The sequence below is a fragment of the Mytilus edulis genome, chromosome 11 (genome assembly GCF_963676685.1).
Source record: "Mytilus edulis chromosome 11, xbMytEdul2.2, whole genome shotgun sequence".
NCBI classification, from domain to species: Eukaryota; Metazoa; Mollusca; class Bivalvia; order Mytilida; family Mytilidae; genus Mytilus; species Mytilus edulis.
The window spans coordinates 66,218,309-66,234,052 of record NC_092354.1 but is presented as its reverse complement, the minus strand read 5'-3'; the positions used below and the strand labels follow the sequence as shown (position 1 = coordinate 66,234,052).

Here is a 15,744-nt window from a genome sequence, read left to right as displayed (position 1 = left end):
TTCACGGACACAGTCTGAAAGGAACACCAGAAACATATTCGACTAATAGGTCAAGAGTTCACAGACATAGTCTGAAAGGAATACCAGGAACATATTCGACCAATAGGTCAAGGGTTCATGGGCACAGTCTGAAAGGAACACCATAAACATATTAGAACAATTGGTCAAGAGTTCACGGACACAGTCCAGAAAGGAACACCATAAAAATATTAGACCAATAGGTCAAGGGTTCATGGACACAGTCCAGAAAGGAACACCAGAAACATATTCGACCAATAGGTCAACCGTTCACGGACACAGTCTGAAAGGAACACCAGGAACATATTAGACCAATAGGTCAAAGGTTCATGGACACATTCTGAAAGAAACACTAGACACATAAGAACTTTTTGCATCATCATCCTCCTAAACAATATTTTAAAGCAAATGAATCCGGAGAGAGAGGATTAATTTTATGAATTAAATACATAAAAGATCAATTATATTTTCATGAGATTTGTAAACTATTTGTTGTCAACATAATTATGATAATACAATGTAAAGTCATTCACGTTTTAAAGTGAATTTACGCAAATGAAATAGAAATTGTTAATGTAATTGTTTACATAAATTGCAGTTTTTCACATAACTTGACGACTAAATTATAAAATGCATATAAAATATTTCAAATTCTAGTACTACGCCCAAAAGTATTATAATACTATTATATTACAAATATTAAAATTTAATTTGGTAGCTGCTATGACAGTGACTTTCAGAATAAATAAGTAATAAATATTTATCTGGGCGTTGGTTCTGAGACGCACCAAGGCTTTTATCGATATTCACCTTTACTTTGCAACATATTGGTGTCCGGGTCATTAACTCTTCTGACGTTAGATTATATTGGTTATATTAGCGGAAATGATTGATTGTAAAATTGAGAAATTTGAACGAAAACCTAGGTGAGGTAATAACCGTTTAAACGATCGATATCAAACATCTATCAAAGGATTGGAATATATCGAGATGGCAGGTAAGTGTTATCAAGACTATCTCATCACCTATATGGTAATAGTAAAAAGGGGGGAAGGTATTACAGAAAAATATAATACAATGAAGAGGATAAATAATATAAGGTAGACAAAAGGAGGATACAGATGGCAGAGTAGTGGTATCGAAACAATCTCACCATCTATATGGTAATTGAAAAAAAGGGGGAAGTACAGAAAAATATAGAAAATAAGGGGGATAAAAAAAAACTATACACAACATATAGTAGACAATATGAGGATAAAGATGGCTGGTAAGTAGTGGTATCAAGACAATCTCACCATCTCTTTAGCAGTGGTAGAAAAAAGGGGAGGGGTTATACAAAAATATAGATAATAAAAAGGGTTAAAAAAATATACAATAAAAGGGATATAAAAAAGATAGAATATATAGTAGATAAATGGAAGATAAAGATAGCAGGTTAGAGTTCTCAAAACAATCTTATGATCTATATAATGGTAGACAAAAAAAAGGGGGGGAGGGGAGATACAGAAAATTTTATGCCATGTAGAAAACCATTTTTTCTGCCACTTTCATATTTTCAAATAATTTAATTTTGGATGTAATGCCTCTTCTGCTTGGCTGATGTTATTTTGTTATGAGCCCATAGACATAATTAGTCATGTGACCGTGACGTCATCAACGTTTTTTCATGGTTTTCTACGGTTTAAAATGGAATTTAGAATTAAATTATAAGAAATGACTGTAATATTTTTTCTGTTTACGCGCGTTATTTAGTGTGCACCAAATTTTTTATGTTATTGCTTCATAGACAGAAACAATATTACAGTCATTCCTTTAATAGTTTTGATTGACATTTGAAATGGATAACATAATTTGATACAGAAAAAAACCCTCATTTTGGAAATTTGGTATCGAAGTTAAAGTTACATTTAATAACTAGAAAGTAAAACACAATCATCGATAGCTTTTCTGTGAGGGAGAGTCACACAATTTTCCTTAACAAAAACTATATAAAAGAAGGTCGACATATTTAAGACGTCTTAATTTTGTGAAAATTTTATGTTTTGTGTATAAAAATGAGGAAATGTGGTATAACTGCCAATTTGAAACTATTCAACAGACATTAAAAGACGAAGATGTTGACAAAGCCAATTGTATGTCATCTTAATGACATTAAAAGTGAAAAAAAACCACATTGTCTAGTCAGCTATAAAATGACTCGAGTTGAGGGGGGGGGGGGGGGCTATGGATTTTTTTCGCGACAAGTCGAAAACAATTTTTTTTCTTTAAATTTTAGCATTACATATAGTGGCAGCTGAGGGGGAAACAAACAATTTTTTTCTCAGAATCAAAAACAATTTTTTTTTCTCCAAAAACTGGAAACAAACTTTTTTTTCCAAAAAAATCCATAGCCCCCCCAGAAAATCAAATGGTTGCTGCCTAACCTATAACATACAAAATACGAAAAAAATACCAAAAAACAAAAATGACGAACATGCACAGGGTCTACACTCTCAATGATTCTTTGATTTGTTTCTGTCTTTAGATTGCCCTAAACTCAACAACTTGAACTCTAATAGCGATGTGACTACAGCATCAAACAAAGATGAACTGCGGCTATCCACATACACCAGAACAGAAGGAACATCCGTGACCCTCTTCTGTTTGGACGACTATACCCTTATTGGTCAGAGTACCGTCACGTGTCAGACTGGAGGATCATGGGATTTTACAGACAAACCATATTGTAGTGAGTACATCCGTTGCTTATATTATAAATGTGAGGAAAGAACAACCAGTGACAAATTCCAATTGAAAATTCCTCTAGATATTTTATCTTTTAGAAACTGAGAAGAATAGCAAACATGTTAATTCCCAGAACTATATTGCTGCTTTAGTAAAGAAGAAATAAAGTTGTTAAACTAATGATCTAGATAGGGACGAGGAATGCATGCCTGTATCTCAGGGCTTGTAGTTTGTTGCTGAAAATCATATGTGTTTTACGTAATTTTTATATTTTACATACAAACTGAATTTTCTAAAGTTTTATTGTGATATAAGGGAATCTATAGATTATGCCCAACTAAAAACTTCTGAAATATGTGTTTCCTGTTCGATTTAGTTGCTGGTTTACTGTTTCATTGATAATTGTAGGATTTTGTTGGCCCGGGGTTATAAAATAGACAACAGGAGGATATTACTACAGAATGTAAAATATTCAGAATAGAGAATAATGGGAAAAAGTAACAAATAATAAAGAAAAACGACCTGCGAATTGAAGAAAACAGAAATTTAATAATTCCCGCTCTTTTTATTTTCAGAAGCAAACTCGACATCTGATGGGTTGTCTACAGGAACGAAGATTTTAATAGGAGCCGTGGCAGGAGGGGTGGCTCTGGTTCTATTAATCATCATCCTAATAGCATGCTGTATGCGAAGGAAATCAAGAAAAGCGAAATCTGATCAGTAAGTATGTTGATATAAAAACTCATGAAAGACTCCAAACTTATAATCTGATACGCCTGACGTTTTTGTTTGTTTGCTGAATATTCACAGCATCGCTTGAATCAAAACGATGCCAAATCCATTAGAAGTGTGTATCGAATACAGTATAGGCTAAAAAGCCGAGTTCGCTTTAAACTCTCGAGTTAACTTTACTTACTCGGGTTTCAACAAAACGATTTTACTTGAACCACTCGAGTTAACCCCTCGTATCCTGGTTCCAACCCTCACCGAGCCAGGGTTTAACTCGAGAAACTCTTGAATGACGTAAAACCAATGAGAACATTTTATTTTTTATGCTTGGTCAGGGCCGCACCCTAGAGTTATTTAGAGTTGTTCCGAATATCAACTCTATTGCGTTCACGTGATAATATATTAACTCTGAAGTCGATTGAAGAGTTTCAAGTGAACTCGGCCTATGTGTCTGAGGGTATATTTACCTTAATTTTTAAAAGGTATAATCAAATATCACTCCTTTACCGGACAACAATGCATTTAGGACCTGCTTGTCGTTAAAATAATTTGCATACGTTTTTCAACAATGATAAAACGATTATTATATGTTCCAACTATTTTTTGAATATCGTTGGTTGAAGTATTGTGATTCTAGTGTTGTTGGTTGCTGTGAAATTGACGTCCAAATGTATCTCAAATTGGACACATTACATAGAATTTGCAAATTATCTATTAAAAGCTAACAATATATTTTCAGACAGAAATTTTACAATCAATTGCAAGATGAAAACACGCCGAAAGGACAGTAAGTTTTACTTTTAAACACTTATATTTATATGATTACTCTCAAGGATCAATATTTAAAAGCCAAAAACAAATTTTTTTATTTTTTTATTTTCATTTTTGACAAAGAATTATTTGTTATAATATCGAAACACTTGGAACGTGTGTAGATACTGAATAAAATAACATTTAAGTACATTTAAGAACATTTTCATAACATAAAGCAAAGACTAATTTTAAACTTACTTATTTGTTATTTGGATGGGGAGTTGTCTCATTGATATACATACCATATCATTTTCTATTTATTTATTGCTGATATAACACAGGATTGTAGAGATATAGTCTTGGCAATATGTATATATTTGTAGGTTCGGTATCATTATGCTATTTTTTCTTGGAAAACGGCAAGACCTCTGTTCACTCGGTAGTAGCGATCTGTTCTATCACCTTTTCATCTATGTGTTAATTAATTTATTATACTGAATGTTCTGTCATTTGAAATTTGAAACTAAAGTACTGTAACATTTTAATAAAGTTTGACTTCATGTACATAACAAAGATACCGTCATTATAATAGTAATAACCGTGAATTTTTATTGGTCTACACGAGGGGGTAACATTACACATTTTCCCTCGTATTAACCAATTAAAATCTGTGTTTTTAACGTGAAGTATAATAATATTATTTTTGTACTTCAGAAACCCAGGAGAAATGATTGGTGAAACACAATATAAACCTCCGTCCTATGCTGCTGCATGGCCAGCAATGACTCATTCTTTTATGATTGGAAAAAGAGAGTTCCCATTCAGAAACCCGGATTCTGAACCGGGCATCCATACCGGTAAATCGATTTGGGATGGCAATGACTATTTTATAGGAAAACCAGAAATAGATTCAGAAAATAAAACAGTATCCAAAACGGAGAATCTTTCGTCAAGTAAAACGTCTGAACCGCTATATAGTGCTCCCTTCAAAGGTGAAAGAAGACAAAATCCGGTTGAATATCGTCAAGGGTCGATGATTAGTGATGTTGACAATAGCTATTCACAATTTGTTCATCCAATTTCAAACCGATACTCATTTCAGAGAGAAATTTCAGACAGAGTGAAAAATAATTCCGACTCCGAGGATCGTCGTACTTTTTCAGCCACAAACATGAGTCAAAATGGATGGGACGATCGGAAGGTCATTTCGACACAAGCCGTAAGACGGGGAAATAATATTGATGATGACGTTTTTGTTGAAGTGCGCATCCCGTCCAGATATTTGAAATCAAGATCAAATGACGATCAAACGGAAGAAAAACGAAGATTCAGCGACGACTCCGTTCCAAGGAGAAATGTCAGACCATTCGTTCATGATGTATCATCAGATAAATCGACCCTTCTGAAATCGTCACAAAATGGTTCAGAAAAACCAAATGATTCGAAGAACTCACCAAATGACAAACCGAAAGGCGTGTAAGTTATGTATGTTATAAACACAAAAGAGATAATACCAACAGGACAGATGAAAGATACCAAAGTTATATCCAAACTCATAGCCTTTTATAGCTGACTATGCGGTATGGGCTTTGCTCATTGTTGAAGGCCGTACGGTGACCTATAGTTGTTAATGTCTGTGTCATTTTGGTCTCTTGTGGACAGTTGTCTCATTGGCAATCATACAACATCTTTTTTATATCATAATTCGAGACAAACTGACAATGCCATGACAAAAAACGAAAAACAAATAAAAGACAGACAGATAACAATACACATTAACACAATATAGACAACTCAAAACTGAGCAGCACGAACCCCATCAAAAATCGGAAAAGCAATTAAAACAATGAGTCGAAGAAACACAAACAAAACGATGACTAAAGGAACAAAAATGAACCTAAATGATAAATTATAGTATAGGCAAATCTTGAAAGTAGTAACACCGAGTTAGATTCGTTTCTGTTACATTTATACTCTATAACTATGGCTTACATATTCTCCTTTTTTTTTTATATACTAAAACGTATTCAAAATATACATAATGGACGGAGAGGAGATGGGACAGGGGGTGAGGGGTGAGGTCTACATTTTCTCAATTCGTTATATTTCCTCATCAGTCTGTAGTCTATATTTATCATTCAATCATTATCCATTTTTATTTTTTTGGCTGGTCTTTTCTGTTCTTGGTTTTATTATTCCATATTTTGTAAAATCCCAGCAAATCCCTACTGTCCTCTGATAAGATGGAGAAAATACACAACACAAGAGAATAGGACGAAGGGTTACGTTAGTAGTAACGTTTGTAGTATCGACAGTGAAATGTGTCCACTCTTCTCCTCACCGCACATAAAAAAGTATAGCACTTCATTTGTGTTATCGAAGGTGAAATCTGTCCATTCCTCTCCCTCACCGCACATAAAAAAGTATAGCATTTCATTTGTGTTATCGAAGGTGAAATCTGTCCATTCCTCTCCCTCACCGCACATAAAAAAGTATAGCACTTCATTTGTGTTATCGAAGGTGAAATCTGTCCATTCCTCTCCCTCACCGCACATAAAAAAGTAAAGCACTTCATTTGTGTTATCGAAGGTGAAATCTGTCCATTCCTCTCCCTCACCGCACATAAAAAAGTATAGCATTTCATTTGTGTTATCGAAGGTGAAATCTGTCCATTCCTCTCCCTCACCGCACATAAAAAAGTATAGCACTTCATTTGTGTTATCGAAGGTGAAATCTGTCCATTCCTCTCCCTCACCGCACATAAAAAAGTATAGCATTTCATTTGTGTTATTGAAGGTGAAATATGTCCACTCTTCTCCTCACCGCACATAAAAAAGTAAAGCATTTCATTTGTGTTATCGAAGGTTAAATCTGTCCATTCCTCTCCCTCACCGCACATAAAAAAGTATAGCATTTCATTTGTGTTATCGAAGGTGAAATCTGTCCATTCCTCTCCCTCACCGCACATAAAAAAAGTATAGCATTTCATTTGTGTTATCGAAGGTGAAATCTGTCCATTCCTCTCCCTCACCGCACATAAAAAAGTATAGCATTTCATTTGTGTTATAGAAGGTGAAATCTGTCCATTCCTCTCCCTCACCGCACATAAAAAGTATAGCATTTAAAGACAAAGAGAATAGACTGTTTACAGATCTAACATCAAAACTTGCAGTGCATGAATAAACCAGTTTAAATGACACTTTACATGAATAGAACCATTTTAGATTGTCAATACTTTTTTTATAAAGACAAAACTGTAATAGTAGTTTCTTTTCAGTTACCAAGGGGACTGGCCCATGCGAGATGATTTGAAGAGTTTAACAGAATTCAACAAGTAAGTTATTAGTCATTTTTTAAAGAATCTTTTTTCAGTTTTTAGAAATTTTGTTTTTTAGGCTTCTGTTTTAAAATTCATATTTGGTCAAAGAGCATATAGGCTGATGAAACTGACTCAATTTCATTTTTTTTAAAGGAAACAGTAACAATCGTGTAAGATTTATATTAAAGATTTGAACACGAGTCTTACAACTACATCGATATAAAAGAGAAACTTATTACAAATCTAATGCATCAATCTACGGAAAATGAAATTATTTTGGGATTTCAGAACCTTTATTCCTTTTGATTGTTTAGAAAATAGCTCATTACAAAATTAACTTCCTAAACGTACAATCATTGATATACATGTTGTTAAATCCTGTTTACAATCGATTGACCGTTTACCATGTAGCAGCGGAATTTCTGAAAAAAAAAAATTGTACGGGTGAATTTGGAAAACATATAACTCATGCCATTTTTGTTTTTACAGAAGAGCTCTTCTTCACAATAGAGACCCGTTTCTCTGGAGACCAGTGTAAGTTTTTTAATATAACGTCTTTTTATATTTTCTATTAAACTGAGGATGCCATTTTCATTCCAGAATCGTTTGCTTACCATGGTTAACTACATCCGAATGTCCAATTCCATATATATATTTAAAAAAAAAATAGAATATTAGCATGAGAACATTATCTACCGCAGTATTTGACAAGGTTAAGTTGATCAACACATGACAAACGATAATGTAGATATACAAAACCGAACCATATCTGACTTTCTTGATTATTTCACATGCATAAATGTGTCCTTTATAAGAACAAAACCGTTCCGTCACGAGACTCTAAATCTAATTCGTTAAATAATTATAAGTACATGTATGCAATTGAGAATATTTTAAAGCAAATCCACATTTTTTTCTTAGTCCAAATTCAAAATCCAATTTTCCAAATGAACAAAGGAAATGTATTTATTTTTTTTGCAAAAACTTGTTCTTCATATAAATGTCACAAAAAAACTTTATTCTCAAAATAATTCAATCTGCTATATGGAAGAGGTAAAGAATAACACACTTATAACCTCTATCTCGATGGGGGTCATACCGAGATTTGGGAAAGGTTTTCATTGATAACACTTTCAAAGATCGAGAGAACAAAAATACCAAAGGGATATTCAAATTCATATGTTGAAAATAAAAGGATAATATAAGGGGGGATAGGAGGGGTCCTGATCCCGAAATCCCGGGCTTCAAAAAACGAAATCCCGAAATCCCGGGATTAAAAACACAAAATCCAGAGGACCCGAAATTTGTAAAAACAGAATTCCCGGATCCCGAAAGGGTCAATCTCGAAATCCCGAGCTTAAAAAAAAAAACCGATCCCGGAGTCCCGATAAAGGTCCTATCTCCCTCATAATAGCATGGCAAGAAAAGTGAAAATCGAAAAGACAAACAAGAGACTCGACAAAAAACTCAATAACTACAATTCGAAATATATTATGTGTAGTTTCAACGTTATTTAATTTTTTTTTAAATTTTTGTCAGTATTATCTAAATATCAAATATGTTGATTTTTCTAAGAAAAACTTACCTTTTTTTAATGACAAACGGGAAACGGGTTTCTGTACTATATAAATCTATTATGTTTCTCTCTCTCTTTCAGGGATAACAATTTTGGATTTGATGCTGTTTTCAATTCCAAATTCTAACGCATTTGAATTTCAAAATACTGTTGAATGGCATATCAATATACTGAATTCATTCAGTTTATACGATGTGCTGAGTATTTTCGTTGACATCACCTCTCATGGTGCTGTTCCGCAGAGAGTAAGAGTGTATATGTACTCTTATCATTCGTCTCAACTCGGCCGATTCCGTACCCTAGAAGGAGAGTAGCGGATTCTACCGAGGATTGCCGAATGGTACTCTTATATGTTCAGTTTGGTATCTGTCTATACCGTCCAATTCATTAAAGATATCAGGCTTCATCATTGTTCATTAACATTTAAGTGCCAAACACTTAATATATTGTTTGGATAACTTCATATCCCATGATATTACAAAAGCAATGTATTGGTTAATAAATTGTTTCATCATCATGCATGTAATAAAATATTTATAATTTTGATTGATTTTATTTGCAAAAACATTAAACATGTTGATCCAGTTTAACTTACATATATGTTTTGTTTGGCACTAGCATTTATTTTTACAGAATATTCTGTTGTTACTGTTATTTTTATGTGTCTTTTTAGTTTTATTTTCTTTATATTGAAGTCTCTTAGAAATCAGTAAAGCCATAAAATATTTTGATTATCAAAGGTAAATTTTAACCACCATTTGGTCAATATAATGCATGGTTGAAACTTCGAATGTGTCATCAACCGAATATACCAATGTTTCAACGTAAGTTTTATATTCATTACTATTCGTTTAATAAATTATCTGCCCATACATTATGTACATGTATACACAAAGACTGAAATTGGATCATACTCGAGACAAAATTGACCTGAGGATTTTGTGCTATTTGTTTTATATTCTTTTTTACGCGTAAAAATGGTTCATTTGTGGTAAACGGCAACAAGCCATCATTTTTTCCCGAAATATATTACATTCAGGTGATCTGCAATATCATTTGTATGTGACATACATGTGCTACGAACTCTCTGTCTGTTACGAATGGCCGCTTACTAGAAGATCCGGCGAAGTTGGTAAACAACTTTTTACTAAATCAAAACTGAATACCACTCAACTTAAAAATACCGGCAAACAAGATTACAAACACAAAAAATCAACCAAACAATTATCAACGATATCCTATAATTATATGACTTCTAGTTTATCCATCCATCTTAATATTTTCATCCGCATATCAAGAACCTTTACTATAGAATTAACGTCATAAGTGCACAACTAAAACGATATAATTTTAATAACCTTTTATGGCAACGTCCTTTTCTTTTGAAAAAAAAAGATTTGCTTCCAATAAATTAGGAAAAAATAATTTCTAGATTATTTTCAGAGAAAAAGTTCTAGCATCGGGTAAATCATTATCAACTCTCTTGTTCTTTTAATTAAAATCCATTAACCCCGTTTGAAAAAAAATACCCCATCATCAACCGCCTCAATAAGAGGAGTGGTAGTTGCCTGATCACCAACTAAATAATTATCCATTATTTATTTTCACTGCATCGTTCATTTATAATTTCAAAATTCTTATACTTAGTATAACAGGTCGGGACCACTACCTTATATGGAAATGCATAAATTAGCATACTTATGTTCTCGCACATGTAATTGTTTATTTACATGTGACGCAATTTATTTTGACCTAGGTTTTTGACCAATCCACTAAATGAGTCACAATGCATGATGGACTACTACGTGTTTACAATCAACCAAGAACACGTGTTATTTACTGAAATACAACACATTTTTTCGTGCAATGCGGGATTCACAATTTCGCTTAGTTTTTCATTTTGTGTATCCTCATTTATAGTTCGTGATATAAAGTATTACTTCCATGCTCAGATTAACGAAGAGTTGTTTCTATGTGAAGAAAAAATGGTTTGAATTACCCGATATATAGCCATTAACATGTTAGATGATGTCACAGAGATTTCATGTGTTTGTCCACCAGAAGCAACGAAATAACAGCGAAAAAACACAATTACCCATGAGACAAACTTACTGGTGTAAAGTAAACCGTCGATAACAGCCGGTGCTGATATTCAAGAGTACAGCAATGTCCGTATAGATAATTAAAGGCAAATGTGGGATCCTGGAATTTTGTGTTCGTAAAAAAGGCGAAGCAATATTTACATACATGGCAGTGTTAACAAAATCTATAAGTATTTTTGTTGGTCACATTTCAGTATATGGGACTTCCAAACTGTTCCCTTTTTTTAAGGTAGTGAAGTCAGCAACTGTAGTTTCAGTTTGTTCTTTTTTTAACGGGCTCGGACATTTGCCAGACTGAATAAAATCATTACAGCTGATTTCTTAAACCTGCAAAGTAAAACTTTGGTTGGCTTGCTTGCTTTGTTTGTATAGTTGTTTATGCAAGCTTTGAAAATTAGTTTGACATCTTTATACAATATATGTATATAGGCATAGTTTAACTTGTATATTTTATATTTTGTACAATATACAAACAAAGCAAGCAAGCTAACCAAAGTTTTGCTCCACATGCATTAGGAAATAAGCTGTAATGGTTTTATCCATATGTATGTGCGACAAGGTGGAAAATTTGATATATTTTGTGAAAATTGCAGCGTTGGATCTATAATAAAAAAGAAAATGTGGTATGATTGCCAATGAGACAGCTGTCCACAAGAGACCAAACTGACACAGAAATGAACATTTATAGATCACCGTACGGCCTTCAACAATGAGCAAAGCCCATACCACATATTCAGCTATAAAAGTCCCCGATATGACAATGTAAAACAGTTCAAACGAGAAAACTAACGTCCTTAATTATATAAAAAAAAAAATGAACGAAAAACAAATATGTAACACATAAACAAACGACAACCACTGAAATACAGGCTCCTATACAATGTATTTTTTTTTGATGGGATAGATTTCTTGTCCTTTTATATATTTAATTGGGCCGTTTTTTTTTTGTTTTTTGTGTTTTTTGTGTTTGGATTGTTTTACACAAGTAATTTTTGGGTCATTAATAGCTTACTTTTCAGCATTGGACCTATGACTGCTTACTTTACTAAATTATGTCTTTGTTGGAAAGATGTCTCAATTGGCACTCATACCTCATCTTCTTATTTCTATATACAAAGCACGTTTTAGAAAAAAAATAATAAGCAATATGGCACTCACTATGATCCAGAGACTTTGAATATTGGAGATATTTTACATATGTCAACAGGACAGCAGCCGAACGATAAAAAACCTCTGAGGTATATTTTTTGATAAAATTAGCAACAAACGGATATTATCGATGGATGAATCTATAACAAATGTATTGAGCTATATACCGTACCCGCTCAGCGGCGGATCCAGGGCGGCGGGGGTTCCGGGGGATGGACCCCCTTTTTTTGGACGATCTGTGCATTTGGATGGGGACATGTAGTTGGAACCCCCTCCCCTTTTGTCCAGGGTTAGGACCCCCTTTTTAAAATGGCTGGACCCGCCCCTGCCGCTTTCATAACACTTCTTTTTAGCATACTGAATATTATGATGTTCTTACTATTAGTTCTGGTCTTGATAAAAAAAAATACACATTCAGTACAGAAAGAAGTGTTTCAATGAAAGTTTCGTGTTTTTCTAGGCAGAAATGATTTTGCAATGACATTATACAGGTTTAAAAGAGCTCAAATGATTTTCTTACTGGTCACTTCATTGGATATTTCACTGTGTCATGTCGTGAAATTAATGCAGGTTCAATTCAAAACAATGCACAAAACCGGTTTAACTATTTTGCAAGGCGAAAAAGAAAGTCGAATCGTGAAGCCAATAAACAATATTTTTTTAATCTGAGCATGCAAATTGAAGATTACGTTATATATTTTACATTAAATATATTTGCAGAATAAAAACTTTGGTAATGAGAGTCCCAGACAATATATTAATTGACTGTTTCCCCACTAATTCCACGTGTTTTAAGTAGTAGTTTACTCGTAGTAGCCCACAATGCATTGTAGTTCATTGAGTCGATTGGTCAGTTTTTCATGGCCATATTGGCCTTGTGTTTTGGAAATTACTATGCAAATATATTCTGACGTCAGAAAATCTAGAGTTCTCGACCTGTATAATACATAGTTATTAATATTTCTCTCAGTCTTTGATAATGAGTATACATTATTTAATGAATACATCTTTTTATATGCTCAAAAAATACTTATATACAACAATATTGTTACTGGTAAATGAATATTATGATGATAAATAATAAATAATGTTGAATGTTAACCGACTTGATTTTAACTTTTAACAAGTTAAACGTGATCAATCATTTTTAAACTGTTCACGTTTCATTGATGACAGATAATTGCAGAATTTCACATGATTATAAAATATTTAATCATCGTGACTTTGATATTACAAAACCTGTATTTACTCTTTTTAATGAGATAGATTTGGGCTCGGTAATATATTCAGAAAAGGGTGGTTCCAATAAATTACTATTTCACAAGTAAGTAACAAAATTTACTATGCATATATTTAAGATATGTTTTGAATAAGTGCGGAACGGTGATGAGAAAATTTTTTCTCGATTTTTGGCTGAAACTGGTTACAAGTATATATACATGCATTTTAGAAACAACTGTTGTGAATAATTAGAATAACACCAATCTTAAAATTGAAAATAAATATGGGAAGCTTGTTTTAAACTCGAAAAAACCCACTAATGATAAAACATTTTTTTTGTTCAAAAGAAAATGGAATTTTAATTATCACTCGTTAAAAAACTCATAATCTAAACAGTTCTCCAATATTTTGGCCCTTATCCGACGAAGTTTTTCTTTATTATGGTCTAAAAGAAAGTGGAAATAAAACAAAGTCCCCCTGAAATAGAGTAGAGTCATATGACTAAGTAAATAGATAAAGCAAACTGAAGTATCCATTGTTATGCATTGCATGTTGATAGAAACCCTAATTGTTAAATCTATGATTTATAAAGATGTCATCGAAAAAGTTCACTCAGTTGTATATTTTAATAAAAAAACACATTGTAATGTTAGGGTAAGTAATTTTATTGAGGTGTAAACGTATTGGCCGAATCACATTTTGTAAGAAACATTTGCGAAACGGTCGCTTATTGTTATCATTTGCACACGATCTCAAAGCTTTTACATCCAGCCTATACGATAATATAATAGATACACTTATTTCTTATAATTACTATTTTTGCCGTAATCATGGAATGACGAATTAAAACAAGTGATTTGTTCATTTTCCTTATGTCTGTAAATAGTTATCAAAGGTACCAGGATTATAATTTAGTACGCCAGACTCGCGTTTCGTCTACATAAGACTCATCAGTGACGCTCATATCTAAATATTTATAAAGCCAAACAATTACAAAGTTAAAAAGCATTGAGGATCCAAAATTAAAAAAAGTTGTGTCAAATACGGCTAAGGTAATCTATGCCTGGGATAAGAAAATCCTTAGTTTTTTTCGAAAAATTCAAAGTTTTGTAAACAGGAAACTTATAAAAATGACCACATTATTGATATTCATGTCAAAACCGAAGTGTTGACTACTGGGCTGGTGATAAAACTGTTGTCATTGGAGTAATGTCTCTCAATCATTGTCTTCCAAGACAAATATCGAATTATCAATGTCATGAAATAAATTAAATTTTGAGATAATGATGGTTTGGTCATTATTTGTTATGTTTATAATGGGAACATCTCCGCCTTTTTGTAACAATTATCATTGTTTTCGCTTATATTCTTTTTTTTCTTGCTCAATGGTAACAAACAATTTGCGCTTTTTATGCCACATTTATGGGGATTATGTTTTCTGTCTGTGCGTCCGTCGGTCCGTTCGTTCCTTTGTCCATCCGTTTGTTCGTCTGTTCGTCCGTTTGTCCCGCTTTAGGTTCAAGGTTTTGGTCAAGGTAGTTTTTGATGAAGTTGAAGTCCAATCAACTTGAACTTAGTATACATGTTCCCTATGATATGATCTTTCTAGTTTTAATGCCAGATTAGAGTTTTTATCCCAAATTCACAGTCCGCCGAACTTAGAAAACTATAGTGCGAGTGGGGCATCCGTGTACTATGGACACATTCTTGTTATTATTTAGATAGAAATAATTGTCACTTAAAGTCAATTGGAAGTTTCCAAGGTATAGGTTTCACTCAATAGGGAGACTATTAGTTAGTCTGGAAAATAGACTTAAAGATGACCAGAATAATGTATTAAATCATCACCCTATAGTTTGAAGTGAAGATACCAAAACTGTCCATCAGAAGACACTTCGGGCAGCTGATACACACTTATATAATAAATTAAGGAGGACTACGTTACGAGCCATTATATAGCAGTTGAAGTAGGAACATTTTTAGAATTCTTTTATACATGAGAATGATTTTGTTTTTAACTTATGAAGGAGCAATGTAATAAAATTAGTGCATAAAGATCAGCCATGAATTCGCCATCTGATAAAAAGCTTTCTGTTTTGAATTTTCTTTGGAGATCGGTATTTTGTTATATCACTTTCTGTAAAGTCCCGTAA

The 15,744-nt window shown here is 33.0% G+C and overlaps 1 protein-coding gene across 1 annotated transcript; it reads left to right on the top strand.

The window, feature by feature from the left end:
* The first annotated feature begins 879 nt into the window (after positions 1-879).
* LOC139496094 (uncharacterized) lies at positions 880-9,713 on the top strand. The gene is made up of 8 exons (XM_071284554.1): positions 880-1,015; positions 2,543-2,746; positions 3,318-3,462; positions 4,211-4,258; positions 4,939-5,700; positions 7,502-7,558; positions 8,033-8,077; positions 9,201-9,713. Exons 1-8 carry the CDS (start codon positions 1,009-1,011, stop codon positions 9,244-9,246), a joined length of 1,314 nt encoding a protein of 437 aa, XP_071140655.1. The 5' UTR covers positions 880-1,008; the 3' UTR covers positions 9,247-9,713.
* Positions 9,714-15,744: the final 6,031 nt, after the last annotated feature.